Here is a 17,243-nt window from a genome sequence, read left to right as displayed (position 1 = left end):
CTTTTCTAGTAAGCGGCCTGAGGTGACCTCTAAAAATGGTTTGCTATTCACTTGATCCAGAAAACCCCACAAAATCACGCAAATCAAGAGGTTCAACTCTTCGTTCACTTTAAGAACACTCGTGAAATTGCCCAGGCCAATACGTGTATGCGTATCCGAAAAGCCACCAAGTATCTGAAGGATGTCACTATAAAGAAGCAATGTGTGCCATTCTGTCATTACAATGGCGGAGTTGGTAGGTGTGGCCAGGCCAAACAGTGGGGCTGGACGCAGGGTTGGCGGCCCAAAAAGAGTGCAGAATTTTTACTGCACATGCTCAAAAATGCAGAGAGTAAGGCTGAACCTAAGGGCTTAGATGTAGATTCTCTGGTCATTGAGCAAATCCAGGCGAACAAAGCCCGCACAGTGCAGTGCAGGACTTACAGAGCTCATGGTCAGATCAACCCATACATGAGCTCTCCCTGCCACACTGAGATGAGCCTTACTGAAAAAGAACAGATTGTTCTTAAACCAGAAGAGGAGGTTGCACAGAAGAAAAAGATATCCCAGAAGAAACTGAAGAAACAAAAACTTCTGGCCCGGGAATAAATGCCACAAAAAATAAATGCAAATAAAAGTTAGAAAAAAAAAGTTCTTAGGTTTGATATCTTAAGAACTTAGAACCAATACTATCTAATAGAAGTCAGTTCCTGTCACTATCTTTATCTCTAGAAGTTTTTTACAATCACAGAGGAAAGTTCCTTAATGCAAGGTAAGTTTGAGGGGGGATATTGGGAAAGTGACCAAAATCCAGTCAGTTATCTTTTTCCTTGTAAATAAATACCTTGGAGTTGGAGAACAGGTGATATGGGGATGTCAAAGGTAGAAAGATTTTTACTCATCTCGTGAGAAAAGAAAACAACACAAGGAAAAATTTAGAAGCATGTCTCTAGTGACATTTATAGATAAAATATTGCCCATCTGATAGAAAATACAAAAGTAAAAATGTGTAAATTTCACGCTGAATTTATGGAGGGTGAAATGAGATTCTTTTTGAAGAAGGAGAAACTCAGCAATGTTTAAAATCTAGCTCATCATGTTTATATCCCAACCTATTTCTCTTCTCATGCTTCCTACCGAAGTGAAGCGCATCAGGATCTATCTAATTCCCTAGCGGGGAATCAGTGTCATCCATGTCTGCTTCTATGTCTCCTTATTATACCAGCATCCAAGCGGTCACCATATTCTGCAAAATTCCATTACCTCCTGAGTCTCTCCCAATGCCCTTCAGTCCATCATCATCTGTTCTTTCTGGGCTTCTGTAACCACCTCTCCATCACATGGCGGCTGCCACTTTTACTTTCTCCAAATCCATTCTCTGCTGTGCCATCACAGTGATCTTCCCTCAACTCAACACCCTTCAACGGCTCCCTGCAAGCCTCAGGACAAAGCCCAGTGTCTTTAACACGATCTACAAAGCCCTTGATCATCTTGTTCCTGCTGCTCTCCAGTCCAAAGGAGGTCTTGCTAGGACCACATGATTTTGTTAAAAAACAGTTTGATCAAGAATAAAATCACAGCAGAAACAACACGTTGATTCAAAATCTCCCCCGCCACTTATTTTTCAGGGCTTAGTGATTCGGACGCACTAAGTATTTAGTAGTGCTTAGTTTTTATGCATCTTTAAGCCTTTGGGACCATTTTTCAGACTTTTTCAAGTTTTTAAATTTTGTCTCTATTTGATTCTTAGACAATTATGCTTGTTTGGCATCTATTCCTAAAGTTTTGGGGCTTGTGGCAAAGTATTAGAGAGTGAAGTGAGTGTAAATCAATGGCCTGATGCCATGGCTGCCGGCCAGGAAGACCAGGACCTGTTCCAGCATCCGTGAGTCCTAAGCGGGGTCGGGCCTCCACCGGCTCTCACTGGCACTGGGATGCTGGGAATAAATACAACACACAGTGAACAATACCCTGGAACACTGTCAGTGGCTTCAGAATCTTCTGTCATCTAATAAGCTTCTGCAGATGACAATTCACTCACCATCTCTACTTCCATAAATCATTTTTCTGCAAGAACGAACCCTAGACTTGAGCTCTTCCACCCACAGAGAGTGGGGCATGCTCCATGCCCCTCAATCATGACCACAAAGTTGAATGAATCCCATAGTTGCAAAAAAATTCAGCTTCATATAAAAGAAATATAGAATATAGCTAAACAGGCAAAGCAGGCATGAGTGGTTGAGGCTGGGTTTTTAAAAACAGCAAAATGTTGAAACAAGAAAAATCTCGAATAGACAACCTAACCTTATACCTAAGGCAACTAGAGAAAGAAGGACAAACAAAACCCAAAGTTAGTAGAAGGAAAGAAATCATAAAGATCAGAGCAGAAATAAATGAAATAGAGATGAAGAAAACAATAGCAAAGATCAATGAAAATAAAAACTGGTTCTTTGAGAAGATAAAAATAACAAAATGTTGGGACTTCCCTGGTGGCGCAGTGGTTAAGAATCCACCTGCCAACTCAGGGGACACGGGTTTGATCCCTGGTCCGGGAAGATCCCACATGCCACAGAGCAACTAAGCCTGTGCACCACAACTACTGAGCCCACGTGCTGCAGCTACTGAAGCCCGTGCACTTAGAGCCTGTGCTAGGCAACAAGAGAAGCCACCGCAAAACAAGGGGAGCCACCACAAAATGAGAAGCCCACCCACTGCAACAAAGAGTAGCCCCTGCTTCCACAACCAGAGAGAAAGCCCGTGTGCAGCAATGAAGACCCAACGCAGCCAAAAAAACCAAAATGTTAAAAACTGAGTAAACAGCCTGAAAATATATTTTAAACGAACCCCTTACAATCATGATTGCATGAACTGGTGACTGGAAACATTCATTTCTGATCTGCTTTTATTTTAACCAGTATGCTATTTCTTTTTTTTTAATTTTTTAATTTATTTTTATTTTTTTGGCTGCGTTGGGTCTTTGTTGCTGAGTGCAGACTTTACTCTAGTTGTGGCGAGCAGGGGCTACTCTTTGTCGCGGCGTGCGGACTTCTCATTGCAGTGGCTTCTCTTGTTGTGGAGCATGGGCTCTAGGTGCGCGGGCTTCAGTAGTTGTGGTACACAGGCTCAGTAGTTGTGGTTCGCAGGTTCTAGAGCGCAGGCTCAGTAGTTGTGGCGCACGGGCTTAGTTGCTCCGCGGCATGTGGGATCTTCCCGGGCCAGGGCTCGAACCCGTGTCCCGTGTTGGCAGGTGGATTCTTAACCACTGCGCCACCAGGGAAGCCCCCAATATGCTATTTCTATCAGTTTCTTTTCCACAATTTATCTGAATGCACTGTCACGCCCTATCCCTACCTCCTCCTCCTCATGGTCCAGCTGTACAATTTCCCATGACTTAAAAGAACTTCCCTCTTTCTTCTCGGACTTTGCACACACACCCCGCCTAGGATGCCTGCTTCTACTCTACTCTTCACCTGGTTAACTCCAACAGATTTCCCAGGTGAGCGCTTGAACACAACTTTGTGTGAGGAAACTTCCCTGCCCGCCATGCACAGACAGTAGGCTGGAGATTTCCATGGGACAAGTCTGGGACATCCTTGTATGCGTGATTTGAGGAAGGTTTTTCAAATATGGAGAACAACACTTTTTATTTTGTAGACTGTATGGAGAGCTGTACATTTTCCAGGCGCTCTCTTGACTTATCCCAACATCCATAAGCACCAAATATGAACAACAAAGAAAAGGGTATCTTTAAACTATGAAGTGTTAATGGCTCAGAGTGTGTCACATATATTGGACTAATGTAGCCAACGAGCTATAAGGACAGAAGAGGAGGATGAGTCAACAGGTATATTTTGGATGCTGAATCAAAAGAAACAAAATGGATTATTTTCTCTCTGAATCCTTCAAGGGGCTCTTAGTTTACATATGGCCTAAGAGTTGTTTGTGTTTCTTTGAAAGGAATACATTTGTGACATTTTGTGAGATAATGAATGATCTGGTGAGTACACAGGTGACATTAAAAAATGGATATTTTATATGGTTTAACAATATACAAGTTATCTTACCTGGGGGTTTTTAAATACAGCATATTTTTCCTCCTTCTCCAAAAACAGCACTTTATTTTCTGTGTCTCTTGTCCAGTCTGATAAGACTTCAACAACATTTTCATGGTCTTCAAAAAACCTTTCTGATAAAACAAGAAAAAGCATTCTTTCAGACCCAAGACATCAGGGTTTCCAACAGAGAAATAAGCTGGTGTTGAATTAATACAATGCTTCATACTTCTCATCAGTTTTTAGAAATTCCTAATTCTTACATGATGTCACATTGTAACATCTCTATTATGTGTATTCCTCAGTCTCAGGTCTTCAATTTATTTTCCATTAAAAACATGGCAGATGAACCTACAGTATAGTGATAATGGTCAGCCATTGCTCTTTTTTCATATTAGAATTTTTGACTATTTTAAATAGCCCCAGGTGGAGGTAACATCCTATATGGAAGGAGGACAATTAGGCAATAATTGGGTAAACAACTTTGAATGAAATTGTGAGTTAAGTGATGAGTGCTATAAAACATCACTCCTTAAAACTCTAAAAAACAATGTACAGATATTGGAACCAACCCTAAACCTTCCTTTAGAGAGCTTTCAATTCTCTATTTGACTCAGAGAGTTGAAGAAAACTTCAAGAGGTTATTTCTGTGCAGACCATTTCCTCCAGAAAGATGTGTACCCAAAGCTTCTAAAACATGTAATTCTGTATTCCAACAGGCTCTCCCAGGAGACAATTGTTCTATGAGTGGTATTAAGAATGAGAAGTAACAGAGTATTTCTTTAATTGCTTTTTAGCTTTTTAAAAAAACTCAATCAACTTCTATCCACTGTCCTTTGCTCTTCGGGGCTGAGCCTCTTCCACTAGACAAAGTGTCAGACATTGAGTGAGCGGACAGTGATGTGAGGCCCGCGGCAGAGTTACCCTAGTGTATAAAGAAGTAAACTTTAAAGAGACATCGGCTGACAGACACCCAGGCTCTCCGACCATCTGCTCAGCTTGCTAAGCATGCGGTGAGAAGTATCCTCCTGTCACTTTCTTTCCCTTTTGGATCCGCTAGAGAAGTAGCAGCAATAATGCTTACATTCCCCAAGGTCTGGCCACCTGCTCCAATCCAAGTCTCTTTGCCACAGATAAATGAAGAGGCAAGCACTGAACCTGACCTAAGGGAAGTGATGTAGGGGGAGTCTTGATAGCCTTGAACCAAACTCTTCTTCGCAATAGGCCAAAGCCCGTAATAAAGCAAACTCACAGGGTTTTTGGAGTACAGCCAATTGCTGGAGCTGGGACTTACCGATTTGTAGTTCTGGATATATTTCATAAAGACACCAGTCCACGTTGCAGTCACAATGGGTTTTCTCAAAAAGGTTGCCTAGAACATCTCGAGCTAATTGCCGCTCATCCACCATCAGTGACTTCGTGCTGTTATCATTCATGTGCACCTTGACAACAAGCTGAGGATAAAGCCACAGGGCAGCCAGTAAATTCAAGCAACTGGAGAAGGCCACCCACGAAGGTTAAGGTTTCAAGGTTGCTATCTCTTCTGCGAATTTAAGTAAGAAGGTGTCCCACAAACTCACTCATATGCCAAGCACTTGTTTAAGGTGCCAGGAATATAAACGTAGAGAAACCAGTTCTCAAAACCAAATAAATACACAATAAGCAAAGTCCTTGCCCAGCTTTCAGAGACTCTGCATTCTGGTGAGGGAGAGAGAAAACCAACACAACCCAAGAAGTGCTGCCTGCCTGCCTCCCTGACATCTTTCTGTTACTTCTTCAGGTTCATCTCAGAGCCCAGAAGCGTTGCTTAGTTGAAAGCCGTGCTGGTATCTTTATAATAAATTCTTCTGTCTTGCTTAGCTGGAGTTGGGTCCCATTTCATGCAACCCGAGAGTTCTATGACACAGGTTAAGACCAAGTTGGTTAATCTACAATTCTTTGAAGGTCGGAAGTTGCAGAGTGACACAGCATCACTGAGAGGTCTTATTGAGAGGCAGGTCGTGTCACAGCAGAACACGTTTGAGATTAGAGGTGGACTAAGCCAGATCAATGTAGATTGAGAAAGAGCTATTATGGAGGCATGCAGGCAAATGAGTGACCTAATGCACTTTTCATTCTACTAAAAAAAAATTTACTGCATTGAGTTCACAGTCAAATTGGTAGCTACCTTATTCCAAATCTGGAGGGTTTGGTGTGAGAATTTACTCCTAAGGGCACAGGATTTCACTGATTTTTCCCAGACAACTTGTCAAGGTTATTAAAACTTCTGATCTCTAAGAGAGACCATGATTCTGATCTAACATAACAGAATTAATTGAACAACTAATCAGCTAGGGTTTGGATTTTCTTTGATACCTGTGTATTTGTAGGATTTTTTTTTTTTTTTTTTTTTTGCGGTACGCGGGCCTCTCACCGTTGTGGCCTCTCCTGTCACGGAGCACAGGCTCCAGACGTGCAGGCTCAGTGGCCATGGCTCACGGGCCCAGCCGCTCCGCGGCATGTAGGATCTTCCCGGACCGGGGCACGAACCCATGTCCCCTGCGTCGGCAGGCGGACTCTCAACCACTGCGCCACCAGGGAAGCCCTGTAGCATATTTTTAATTCCAGCAGTTGTTAGTTATGAGTGCTACAGGTTATACGGTGCTATCTATCCAGTCTTCAAAAGGAACAGTGGAAATGTGCCCATGAGGCCCACGTTTATTAGACACTTATGTTTAAGGGAAGATTTTCCATAACTCCTTCTGGGAAGATCTACGTTCTTATTTTATTTTTGCCAAGATCACTGATCCTCCCTAATTAAGTGGGACTTCGCTCTAGTTAGAGTCCATCTTTGAGAGCCACACGGGAAGGAAGGCTGCCTTTCCCTTTCCAGACCATCCCTGCCCAAACTCCAGCCTGCAGTGCCTGCAGTTACTCCACAGGCCGCCAGCAGAGAATTCCCGGAAGCAACATCGTCAACCAGAACCCCCTGACACTCTTGCTTAAATGTCTATTCTAACTTGAAAAGAGAAGCATGAGATAGTTAGAGACAAGTTCTGCCTATTCTGTCTGCCTAAGGTTGGTCCTGGTTATTCACACATTATTTTTAAAAAGTGCTTAGATGGAGTGAAGAGAGAGGCCATACAACTGGTAACATTTCTTCCTCCCCCAAAGTTTGGGTTAGATTCTGAGCAGCAGGGAAACTGCTGGTCCCACTCCCACCCAACTGGATCTTGAAGACAATGTGTAGTTAACAGTGAAGAATGCAATTCCTGTGGATTTCTGTGCAGAGTTACTGAGAGCAACCAAGGGTGTGGATGGTGATAAGAATCTGGACGAGGCGCAGGCAAGGACCACAAGTCGAAGCACACCTAGTATCTGCTCTTCCCACACTTGCACACCTAAGACTCAAATGCAGACATCAGGGCAATAAAGGTGCATTTCCTCCTCCTGAGACCATTCAAATTAGACCATTATTCCAGGCTTGTCCGAAGAATACTTTTTTTCCCTTGAAAACCTGTAGCCCAGAAACCTCTAGTTGGACAGTTGTTCTTGTTGTATGTTCATCTTTTTTTAAAAAATAAATTTATTTATTTCTTTTTGGCTGTGTTGGGTCTTCATTGCAGTGCGTGGGCTTCTCATTGCGGTGGCTTCTCCTGTTGCGGAGCATGGGCTCTAGGAACGCAGACTTCAGTAGTTGTGGCACACGGGCTCCATAGTTGTGGCTCATGGGCTCTAGAGCGCAGGCTCAGTAGTTGTGGCACACGGCCTTAGTTGCTCCGCGGCATGTGGGATCTTCCAGGTCCAGGGCTCGAACCCGTGTCCCCTGCACTGGCAGGCAGATTCTTAACCACTGTGCCACCAGGAAAGTCCCTGTATGTACGTCTTTTGATGTACTTAAAACAACAGGCCCGGGACATCCCTGGTGGCGCAGTGGTTAAGAATCCGCCTGCCAATGCAGGGGACGTGGGTTCAGTGGGGAACCTCTGGTCCGGGAGCTTCCCACATACCGCAGAGCAACTAAGCCCATGTGCCGCAACTACTGAGACTGCACTCTAGAGCCCACAAGCCACAACTACTGAAGCCCGTGTGCCTAGAGCCCATGCTCCGCAACAGGAGAAGCCACTGCAATGAGAAGCCCATGCACCGCAAGGAAGGGTAGCCCCGGCTCACTGCAACTAGAGAAAGCCCGCACACATCAATGAAAATCCAATGCGGCCAAAAATAAATAAATTTATTTTAAAAAATAAAATTAAATTAAATTAAAAAATGAAACAATAGGCCCAACTACTACAGTGTCAAAGACCCATTCATCTGACCAGAGAAATCAGGCATGGATGGTTGTGTGGAAAACAGAAATGCCTCAAATAGTGGAATGACCATGGCTTATTTTCTGTGGAAGGCATACCTGCTGCTCTCAGCTGAGGAATATTGCTATAAAGTAGTTACATGTCCTAAGAAACACTACCAGTGTTAGGACTTAGAAGACAATCTTCCCGATGAAAATATTCATGATGTTTGACCACATTTCGTTCTTGCTTAGGAATTCTTGAGAAAATAAAACATAGCTTGGTGTTTTGTTTTTAAAGAGAGAAAAAAACTAAATTACATAATTTGACAATGATGCAATTATGAAAGGGTTGGGGTTTTTTTGGGCAGAAATTTCAAACTAAATTTAATCCATATGTAGTTACCAATGTCCACAATTATAAAACTTAGGGGAAAAAAAAACAAGAGAAGGCTGATTACTTTTAGCAAGAAGAAATCATATTTAGTCTTCTTCACAGCTTTCTTCACATTTGCAAGCTGAAGAGTAGCTATATACCAACACATGACACCCTACATCACAGTTAGGTGATTAGCAAGCTGAGTCCTTTTCATATCAACACCATATGATGTAGAGTAAAATGACTCAAGAATGAAAAAACTTCCCCTTTCTAATCCATCATAGTAAAGATTTAATGGTTTTTATCATTTCTTCTTTTTCTTTTGCAAACTAATAAATACAAAATTATCCGAGCCCTAAATCATTTGCAATATATACATTTTTGCTTCTATGATAACATTTACAAATGGAATTGGTCTCCTGTGTCACAGAGCTTTAAAACAAAGTGAATGAATGAGTGAATCCGATTCTGTTTCCAGTTCCAACAGCTTTGCAACACAAACTGTGTACGTCATTCTTCGTGATCCAAAGTGATGTCAACACCCCACAGAATACTTGAGGGCAAAGTACTGCAGATAAACTTGATTCCATCCTTTATAAAACATGTTGTAGCTTATGTGTTAGTACATCTTAGTTACTTTATTAATGGATGAGTATGACTCAGTTATTTTTTTTCGATGTTCTGTGCCAGACAGCCTTTTGGTTTTAGAAATAAGTCTGGAGTGTCCTAAGTCAGACAAAATATACACCTTAGCTTCTTAATTTTCTTTCCTCTCCCACTGATCAGAACTGCTTCTGTTTCACATCTGCTTTGTTGACTAGAGGCAGGTGGTGCTTTTTGCTAGTTACAATTCACCTCATTATGGCAAAGTTCTGTGGAAATACTGCTTCCTCCTCCCTGTTCTCTTCATCTTCAGTTAGGAAAACTGGCCAAATATGCTAGTTGTTCTACCTTATTTTTTATATTTAAAAAATTTTTATTTATTTATTTTGTCTGCGTTGGGGCTTCGTTGCTGCGCTCAGGCTTTCTCTAGTTGCAGCAAGTGGGGGCTACTCTTTATTGCGGTGCACGGGCTCTCCTTGTGGTGGCTTCTCTTGTTGCGGAGCACGGGCTCTCCTTGTGGTGGCTTCTCTTGTTGCGGAGCACGGGCTCTAGGTCCACGGGCTTCAGTAGTTGCAGCATGCGGGCTCAGCAGCTGTGGCACATGGGCTTAGTTGCTCTGTGGCATGTGGGATCTTCCCAGACCAGGGATCAAACCCATGTCCCCTGCCTTGGCAGGTGGATTCTTAACCACTGCGCCACCAGGGAAGTCCCATGTTCTACCTTTTTATCTAAGAACTAACTTCTCTTTTCATTTATCCTCTGAGAGTATCTCCAATGTGGCCCCCATTTTATAAACCATCCAGTGGTTTAAAATAGTTGAAATAATTATGAATTGTATTTTTACTCATTTTCTCTTGTCTTTTTATCTCCAAAGAGAAAGTCAGCAACCGAAGACAGCCCATCTTCCCCTGCTATCCATTTGTAACTTGGTTCAGTACATGTTTATCTACAGTGAGGTCTTGCGCTAGAGAGACGGCTATGAAACAGGTCACCCTGCTCTCATCCCTTCCCCTACAATCCACTTTCCACACAATGGCCACTATGATCTTTAAAAACCATGTATTATCCCTTGTTAAAAACCCTCATATGGGGACTTCCCTGGAGGTCCAGTGGTTAGGACTCTGCGCTTCCACTGCAGGGGGCACAGGCTCAATCCCTGGACGGGAAGCTAAGATCCCGCATGCCGCGTGGTGCGGCCAAATGCTTTCCCACTGCACTTACAATATGTTCCAAACTCTTCCTCCGACCTGTGAGACCCTGTGACCCCACCTGCCTCTCTGCCCTCAGCTCCTCCCACTTTCCCTCTTGCTCAAGAGGTAAAGGGGATCAACAGTATGGTGACGGATGGAAGCTAAATTTTGGGTAGGGTATACAGAAGCAGAAATATAAGAATGTACACATGAAACTTACATAATGTTATAAACCAATGCTACCTCAGTTAAAAAAAAAAAGATTCCCTTGGGCAGTATCACTCCTTCCGGCTTTATTTGCTTCATAGCACTTCTCTCCCCCCCTAGAAGTGAACTCTACACAGGCAGGGACCTCACCTGACTGGTTCGCCTCTCTGTAACCCCAGCACCTGTTCTATGAGATGAGGATGCATCGGTAAAGAAAACACAAAACTCCCTGGAGGCGCTTCCCTGGGGGTGGGGAGGGGAGGCAGGCATTAAACAGGATAAACAAGTAAACTGGACAGTATGCTGGGTGGGGAGGAAGGAAAGCAGGGGAAGGTAAGGGATGTCAGGGGTGTGTGTGTGCATGGCACTAAGCAGGGGACCAGACCTAGCGAGGGACAGAGAGAACCCACTGGAATTTGGGGAAGAGCTTTCCAGGCAGGGGGAACGCAAGGCACAAAGGTCCTGAGGCAGAGGCGGGCCTGGAACATCTGTGGAGCAGCAGTGAGACCAGTAAGCTAGAACGGAGGGTGAGGGAGAGGGCTGGCAACCAGATCATGCAGGGACTTGATGTCGTTGTGAGGATGTGGGCTTTACTGTGTGTGTTGGGGGGGACATCCTTGAGCAGAGGAGGGACAAAAAAGAGGTGGGAAGAGAATCACACGAGGGGGACGGGTCTTAGAAACATGACAGTCCATGCACAGGAACAGGAAAGACCATGGACCACCTGCCACAAATGCAGGCGGGTAGGGAGGCAAATGTGTTGGGAGCTTGTAGAACCTTTCTTTGGATTGCTTCTACTCCTCAGTGCAATGGGCTGAGAAAATGTGGGAGAGGAAGGAGGTACTGGAGATTTTCAGAGAGAGGACAAGGTGGAAGTAGTTTTCTAGGTTCGTGGGAGAGAGACTGGATTCGGAAGCTCAGGCAGCACTGAAGGCCCAGGCTGGATTTAACCAGGGGTTCACAGAGTGAGGACAAGGTGGGAGAAGGCAGCCGAGGATGTATCAGTTCAATAAGCGACCATAGAATGCAATCACACATAGAGAATGGGGAAGAAAAATGATAAAAAAAGGTTCATGCATGCTTGAAATGAATGGAACCAGAATGATCTGGAAAAATTCTCATAGATGAACCTTGGAAGTCTGGATCCTGGGGTAGTCAAGGAATCTTTATTAAATATCGATCAACATGTACTGAAATCCTTCATTCAAGGAACCATGAGAGGTGCTGCAGGAACATAAAATCTAATGCCCTGTATGAAAAGAATAATTCACCCAACTGTAAGTAAAAAGTTCTTAACAAGTCTCAGCCACGGTATATGCTTCAGGAGTCAAAGTGAGACTGTTTATCTTTCTCTTAATTTACCTAACTAACTATTGTTAACACTTTATTATTAGGTAGATGATTCTACTGAGGTTAAATACATGTGTCTCTGATATAATACAATATATGTGTCTCCAGAAAAACCTATGCTTTACAGAAAAGCACGATAAATTACAGGCTTATTGGGACAACAGGGTCAAGGCAGGTCACTCAAAACTTATGCCAACTTTGAACACACAGCGCTAGCCAAAAGAACATTTGGTATTTCAGGAGGGAACGTGGACATCCAGGGCAGGCTGGGGGCTGCCTCAGGGGGTATATAAAATGCACAAAAGCCATCGTGGAAATGAGGTGATGCCACTAGAACCTGAACTCTGACCCAGTTGACTCGCCAACTCGCCCCCAGAAGGGGGCGCCACCTGCAATTACACAAGAGTGAGCAGAACCCAGAGGGCATCCTTAGGGGAGGGAGACCTGGGGGTAGAGACTTGGAAACCTCCACATTTACACTAACATAGGTCCCCTCTTTATCAATTACAAATGAGCCAAGCGAGGTCATAGAAAGAATCATTTATCTTTGTCCTTAAATTTAAAAAACGACAACTTGGGCTTCCCTGGTGGCGCAGTGGTTGAGAGTCCGCCTGCCGATGCAGGGGACACGGGTTCGTGCCCCGGTCTGGGAAGATCCCACATGCCGCGGAGCGGCTGGGCCCGTGAGCCATGGCCATTGAGCCTGCGCGTCCGGAGCCTGTGCTCCGCAACGGGAGAGGCCACAACAGTGAGAGGCCCACATACCGCAAAAAAAAAAAAAAAACGACAACTCACTGGAAAGCACCACTCGAAATTTAAAAAATTTTTTAGCCTTAAGCATAATACAAAGTCATTCATTTGACTGCCCCATGTAAAAGTGATTCATAATTTACCTTCTTGACCTTGGCCTCCTTCAGTTTTTCCAACGCTAGCTTAATTTTATCAGCCTTGGCTTGGGCTTCTTCTTCTTCCTGTAAAAGGACAAGATTCAACACAGTCCATCAATAACACCAGGGAGTAAGTACCCCTGCCATCGTCAGTGTCTCAGTCACTTTATGTTGACAAAAGGCTGTGTTATAGAGGGCACCAAATTTCACGTGATCGATTTTCAAAATTTAAGTAACTGTAACAGAAATCTTCAACCCGGAGATACAGAAGACAGTCACCCTTTATATCTTAGGAAGAGTAACTTAAAAGATGAAATGATGACTCAGAGGTTCACATATTAAGTCTGCAAAAATCTCTGTTTGGCTCAAAATTGGGTCTAACCTGAGGAAGCTGTAGGTGAATCTCAAGGGATTTGAGCACTTCCTGAAATTATATACATTCGTTTGGATTAGTATGCGTTTTCTGGGATTCTTAGTTTTTATTAGATTCCTAAAGGGTCCTTATCTTCTCCAATCAAACTTAAACTTATAATTCACCAAAAAAAAAAAACACAACAAACTACTGACAAACACATGAGCAGGCAGAAAAGAGAGTGAAATATTTTACGAGCCCAAAGCAGACATATAACTTCTTATACCAGTAGTTCTTATATTGTTTTTGAGCCACAAACCCCTTTAGGAATATGTTTAAAGCAATGAAGCCCATAAAGCTTCACATATGCATTTGACTTTGCATACAGTTGGGAATCACAGACTCACTGACTTCTTCATGGACCCTATATTAAGAGCTTCTGCTCTTTAGAATGGCTGTTATTGAAGACGAGAGATAAAAAGTGTTGGCGAGGAAGTGAAGAAATGGAAACCTTTGTGCACTGTTGGTGGGAATGTAAAATTGGTACAGCTGCTACGGAAAACAGTATGGCAGTTCCTCAAAAACTTACAAATAGAACTACCATATGATCCAGCAATTTCACTCCTGGGTATCTACGCAAAGGAAATGAAATCACTATCTTGAAGAGATCTACACTCCCATGTCCATGGCAGCACTATTCACAGTATCCAAGACATGGAAGCAACCTCAGTATATGTTGATGACGAATGGATAAAGAAGATGTGGTGTCGATATACAATGGAATATTATTTATCCAAGAGAAAAGGAAATCATGCTGTTTGTGACAACATGGATGAAACTTGAGGGCATTACACTAAATGAGATAAGTCAGACAGAGAAGGACAAATAGTGTATGATCTCACTTATATGTGAGAATCTAAAAAAGCTGAACTCATAGAAACAGAGAGTTGAATGGTGGTTGCCAGAGGCTGGGGACAGAGGAAATAGGGCGATGTTGGCCAAAGGGTACAAACCTCCAGTTAATGACATGAATAAGCTCTGGGGATCTAAAGTACAGCGTGGTGACTATGGTTCACAGTACTGTATTATAAACTTGTTTAGAGAGTAGGTCTTATATGTTCTCACCATACACAAAACAGAAAGGTAATTACCTTTTTATGAGGTGATGAAGGTGTTAACTAACCTCGCTATGGTAATCATTTCTCAATATATGTGTATCTGATCATCATGCTGTATGCCTTAAATCTGTGCAATACTATATGTCAATTATACCTCAATAAAATTGGGGGAAAAAGAGCCTCTGTTCTATATGGATCACCAATTTTCAAATAATTTTTATACAATAATCACACAACAGAGCAATGAGTAGGATTTAATATTTGATTTATATTTCATATTTGTTCAATCAAAAGGCATTGTAGGGACTTTCAGGGTTACTAGGGTCGTATTTAGGAATACTGATCATCACCCAGTACAACGAATGCAGAAGCCACAGGAAATAGAGCTAGGTTCTTACTGTAAAATATTTTAAAAGTGGCTTACTCTAAGAAAAATCCTTAAAGCACTCTTCTTGCATGGATGAGAGATATGAGTTAACGCCCAACGTAATGACAATATGAACTTCCCAGAAATCTATTAATATCAAGCACTCATCACCTACCCGCCCCATAATGCCCCTCCCAACTATGACCTTACACGTGATACATAGATATCTTTGCCCTACTGAATACGGCTGCCAAATTCAGCAAAATTCCATTTAGTTCAATTCTGAAATAGGTAAGGAATGCCTTCTATTCTTTATGTACTGGACTAGGACCAGGGACACAGAAATGTATAAATCACTTCCACAGTTCATACCAAGTTAATAAAACATGACCCCAAAAGGTTGAGTATTATCAGGGAAAGCTGCATACAAATATAGATTTTAGCCAAACTATAACAATTCCTGAATATGGCCCTAATATGTTCTTTATACACACCAATGTGTCCTTTTATGGAGACTCTGGCTTTGCAATGAACACATCTGGGATCCTTGTTTCTTAGAGTCTCAGAGCTCTGGGCGTACAAACTTGAATGTAACCGCCACTCTGAAGAAGGTCAGAGATCTTGGGTGGCAGAGGTCAACAGTCCTGACCCCACGGACTTACCTGAGAGAGCGGTTCAGGAGCGGGTGGTGGCAAAGGAAGGTCTAACATGGGATCCGCTGGTGGAGGAGGTAAGTCATCCTCATATTGGCTAATACCCGGTGCAGCCACATTTGCTGCGTAACCAAGAGAGGCTGCACCACTGAAACTTGGTATATCCAGAGATGCTGAATGAGGTCGGCTCTGAGAGGACTCCTTCTGGGCCTGGATTGTCCTCTGCTCAGCTTCTCTTATATCTGCTACCAGATCCGCCATGAGAGCATCTAAATCTTGGTCTTCCAGTGCATTTAAGGACTCTGATAGGGAAAATCACGTTAATGGTCAAGACAACGATTTGCACCTAGAAAAACGTAACGAAGGTCATTTTAAAGAGTACATTTGAGTACTGGTTGCAAGGGGCTGGGGTGGGGGAAACAGGAAGAGGTTGGTAAAATAGGAACTTTCAGTTATAAGGCGAGTAAGGTCTGAGGATCTAAGTATAACATGATGACTACAGTTAATAACACTGTATGGTATAATTGAAACTTGCTGAAAGAGTAGAACTTAAATGTTCTCACTAAAAAAAAAAAAAAGAAGTAAACAGGTGAGGTGATGGATGTGTTAATTAACCTGATGGGGGGAAACCTTTCACAATGTGTCTGCACACCAAATCATCACACTGTACAGTTTAGATATCTTACAATTTTGTCAATTAAACCTCAATTGGGACTTCCCCGGTGGTGCAGTGGTTAAGAATCCACCTGCCGGGCTTCCCTGGTGGCGCAGTGGTTGAGAGTCCGCCTGCCGATGCAGGGGACACGGGTTCGTGCCCCAGTCCGGGAAGATCCCACATGCCGCGGAGCGGCTGGGCCCGTGAGCCATGGCCGCTGAGCCTGCACGTCCGGAGCCTGTGCTCCGCAACGGGAGAGGCCACAACAGTGAGAGGCCCGCATACCGCAAAAAAAAAAAAAAAAAAAAAAAGAATCCACCTGCCAATGTAGGGGACACGGGTTTGATCCCTGGTCCAGGAAGATCCCACGTGCCACAGAGCAACTAAGCCCATGCGCCACAACTACTGAAGCCCACGCACCAAGAGCCCGTGCTCCGCAACAAGAGAAGCCACTGCGATGAGAAGCCTGTGCACCGCAACGAAGAGTAGCCCCTGCTCGCCACAACTAAAGAAAGCCCGTGCACAGCAATGAAGACCCAACGCAGCCAAAAATATTAATTAATGAACTTAAAAACCTCAATAAAGCTAAAAAAAATCCCTTCCCTCCAAAAAAAAAAAAAAAGAAAGAAAGAAAAGAAAAAGAAAGCAGAGAAAAGAAAAAAAAACGGGGGAATGTCTTCCCTACATTGGGACCTCACAGGTCAGCTATAAAGTCAACTCCAAGCACCTGATTAGATGCCTAAGTAGAGAATTCTTGTACATTCTGGTGCAAGATCTTAGAGTTTTAGAAAGTAGGGGAGGGGAGAGGCTGGAAAATTCTCCCCAGGTCTTTGGAGGGCAGACCGAGCACCACTGATAAATATACTTGGAAGATAGTAGGTGTCCACCGACTGGGATTTATTTAATACGCCTTGAGACTTGGGGTGAGGGCAGAGTTTCTGTGGGCACACCGTCCAACTGTAGGGGCTCTCACATCACAAAAAGAGCAGTTAATGATAAACAGTCAATAGCAGGAAATAAAGCACCAAGGGGGTATTAAGGAATGAAAAAAAATTTTTTTTTATTGGGATTAAGTGGTAAAGACTTCCTAAGACAGTGAGCTGGGAGTTAACTCTTAAAGGAAAGGGCATACCCGAATTTTCAGAGTTGGGGGGAGGGAGGACGATTTTCACTGGAATTTCTTC

At 43.3% G+C, this 17,243-nt stretch overlaps 1 protein-coding gene across 1 annotated transcript in view; it reads right to left on the bottom strand.

The window, feature by feature from the left end:
* Positions 1 to 17,243, bottom strand: part of APBB1IP (amyloid beta precursor protein binding family B member 1 interacting protein) — a 106,004-nt gene that overhangs the window by 39,575 nt on the left and 49,186 nt on the right. The window contains exons 4-7 of the mRNA XM_081228712.1: positions 15,414 to 15,706; positions 12,921 to 12,998; positions 5,326 to 5,485; positions 4,044 to 4,165 (exon numbers count right to left, since the gene is read on the bottom strand). Of these exons, the coding sequence (XP_081084838.1) occupies positions 4,044 to 4,165; positions 5,326 to 5,485; positions 12,921 to 12,998; positions 15,414 to 15,706 (653 nt within the window). The remainder of the gene's footprint in view (positions 1 to 4,043; positions 4,166 to 5,325; positions 5,486 to 12,920; positions 12,999 to 15,413; positions 15,707 to 17,243) is intronic.

The sequence above is a fragment of the Mesoplodon bidens genome (assembly GCF_964165515.1).
Source record: "Mesoplodon bidens genome assembly, chromosome: 3".
Lineage (NCBI taxonomy): Eukaryota > Metazoa > Chordata > Mammalia > Artiodactyla > Ziphiidae > Mesoplodon > Mesoplodon bidens.
Note: the sequence above shows the minus strand (reverse complement) of the source record. Positions and strands in the feature narration are given on the sequence as shown.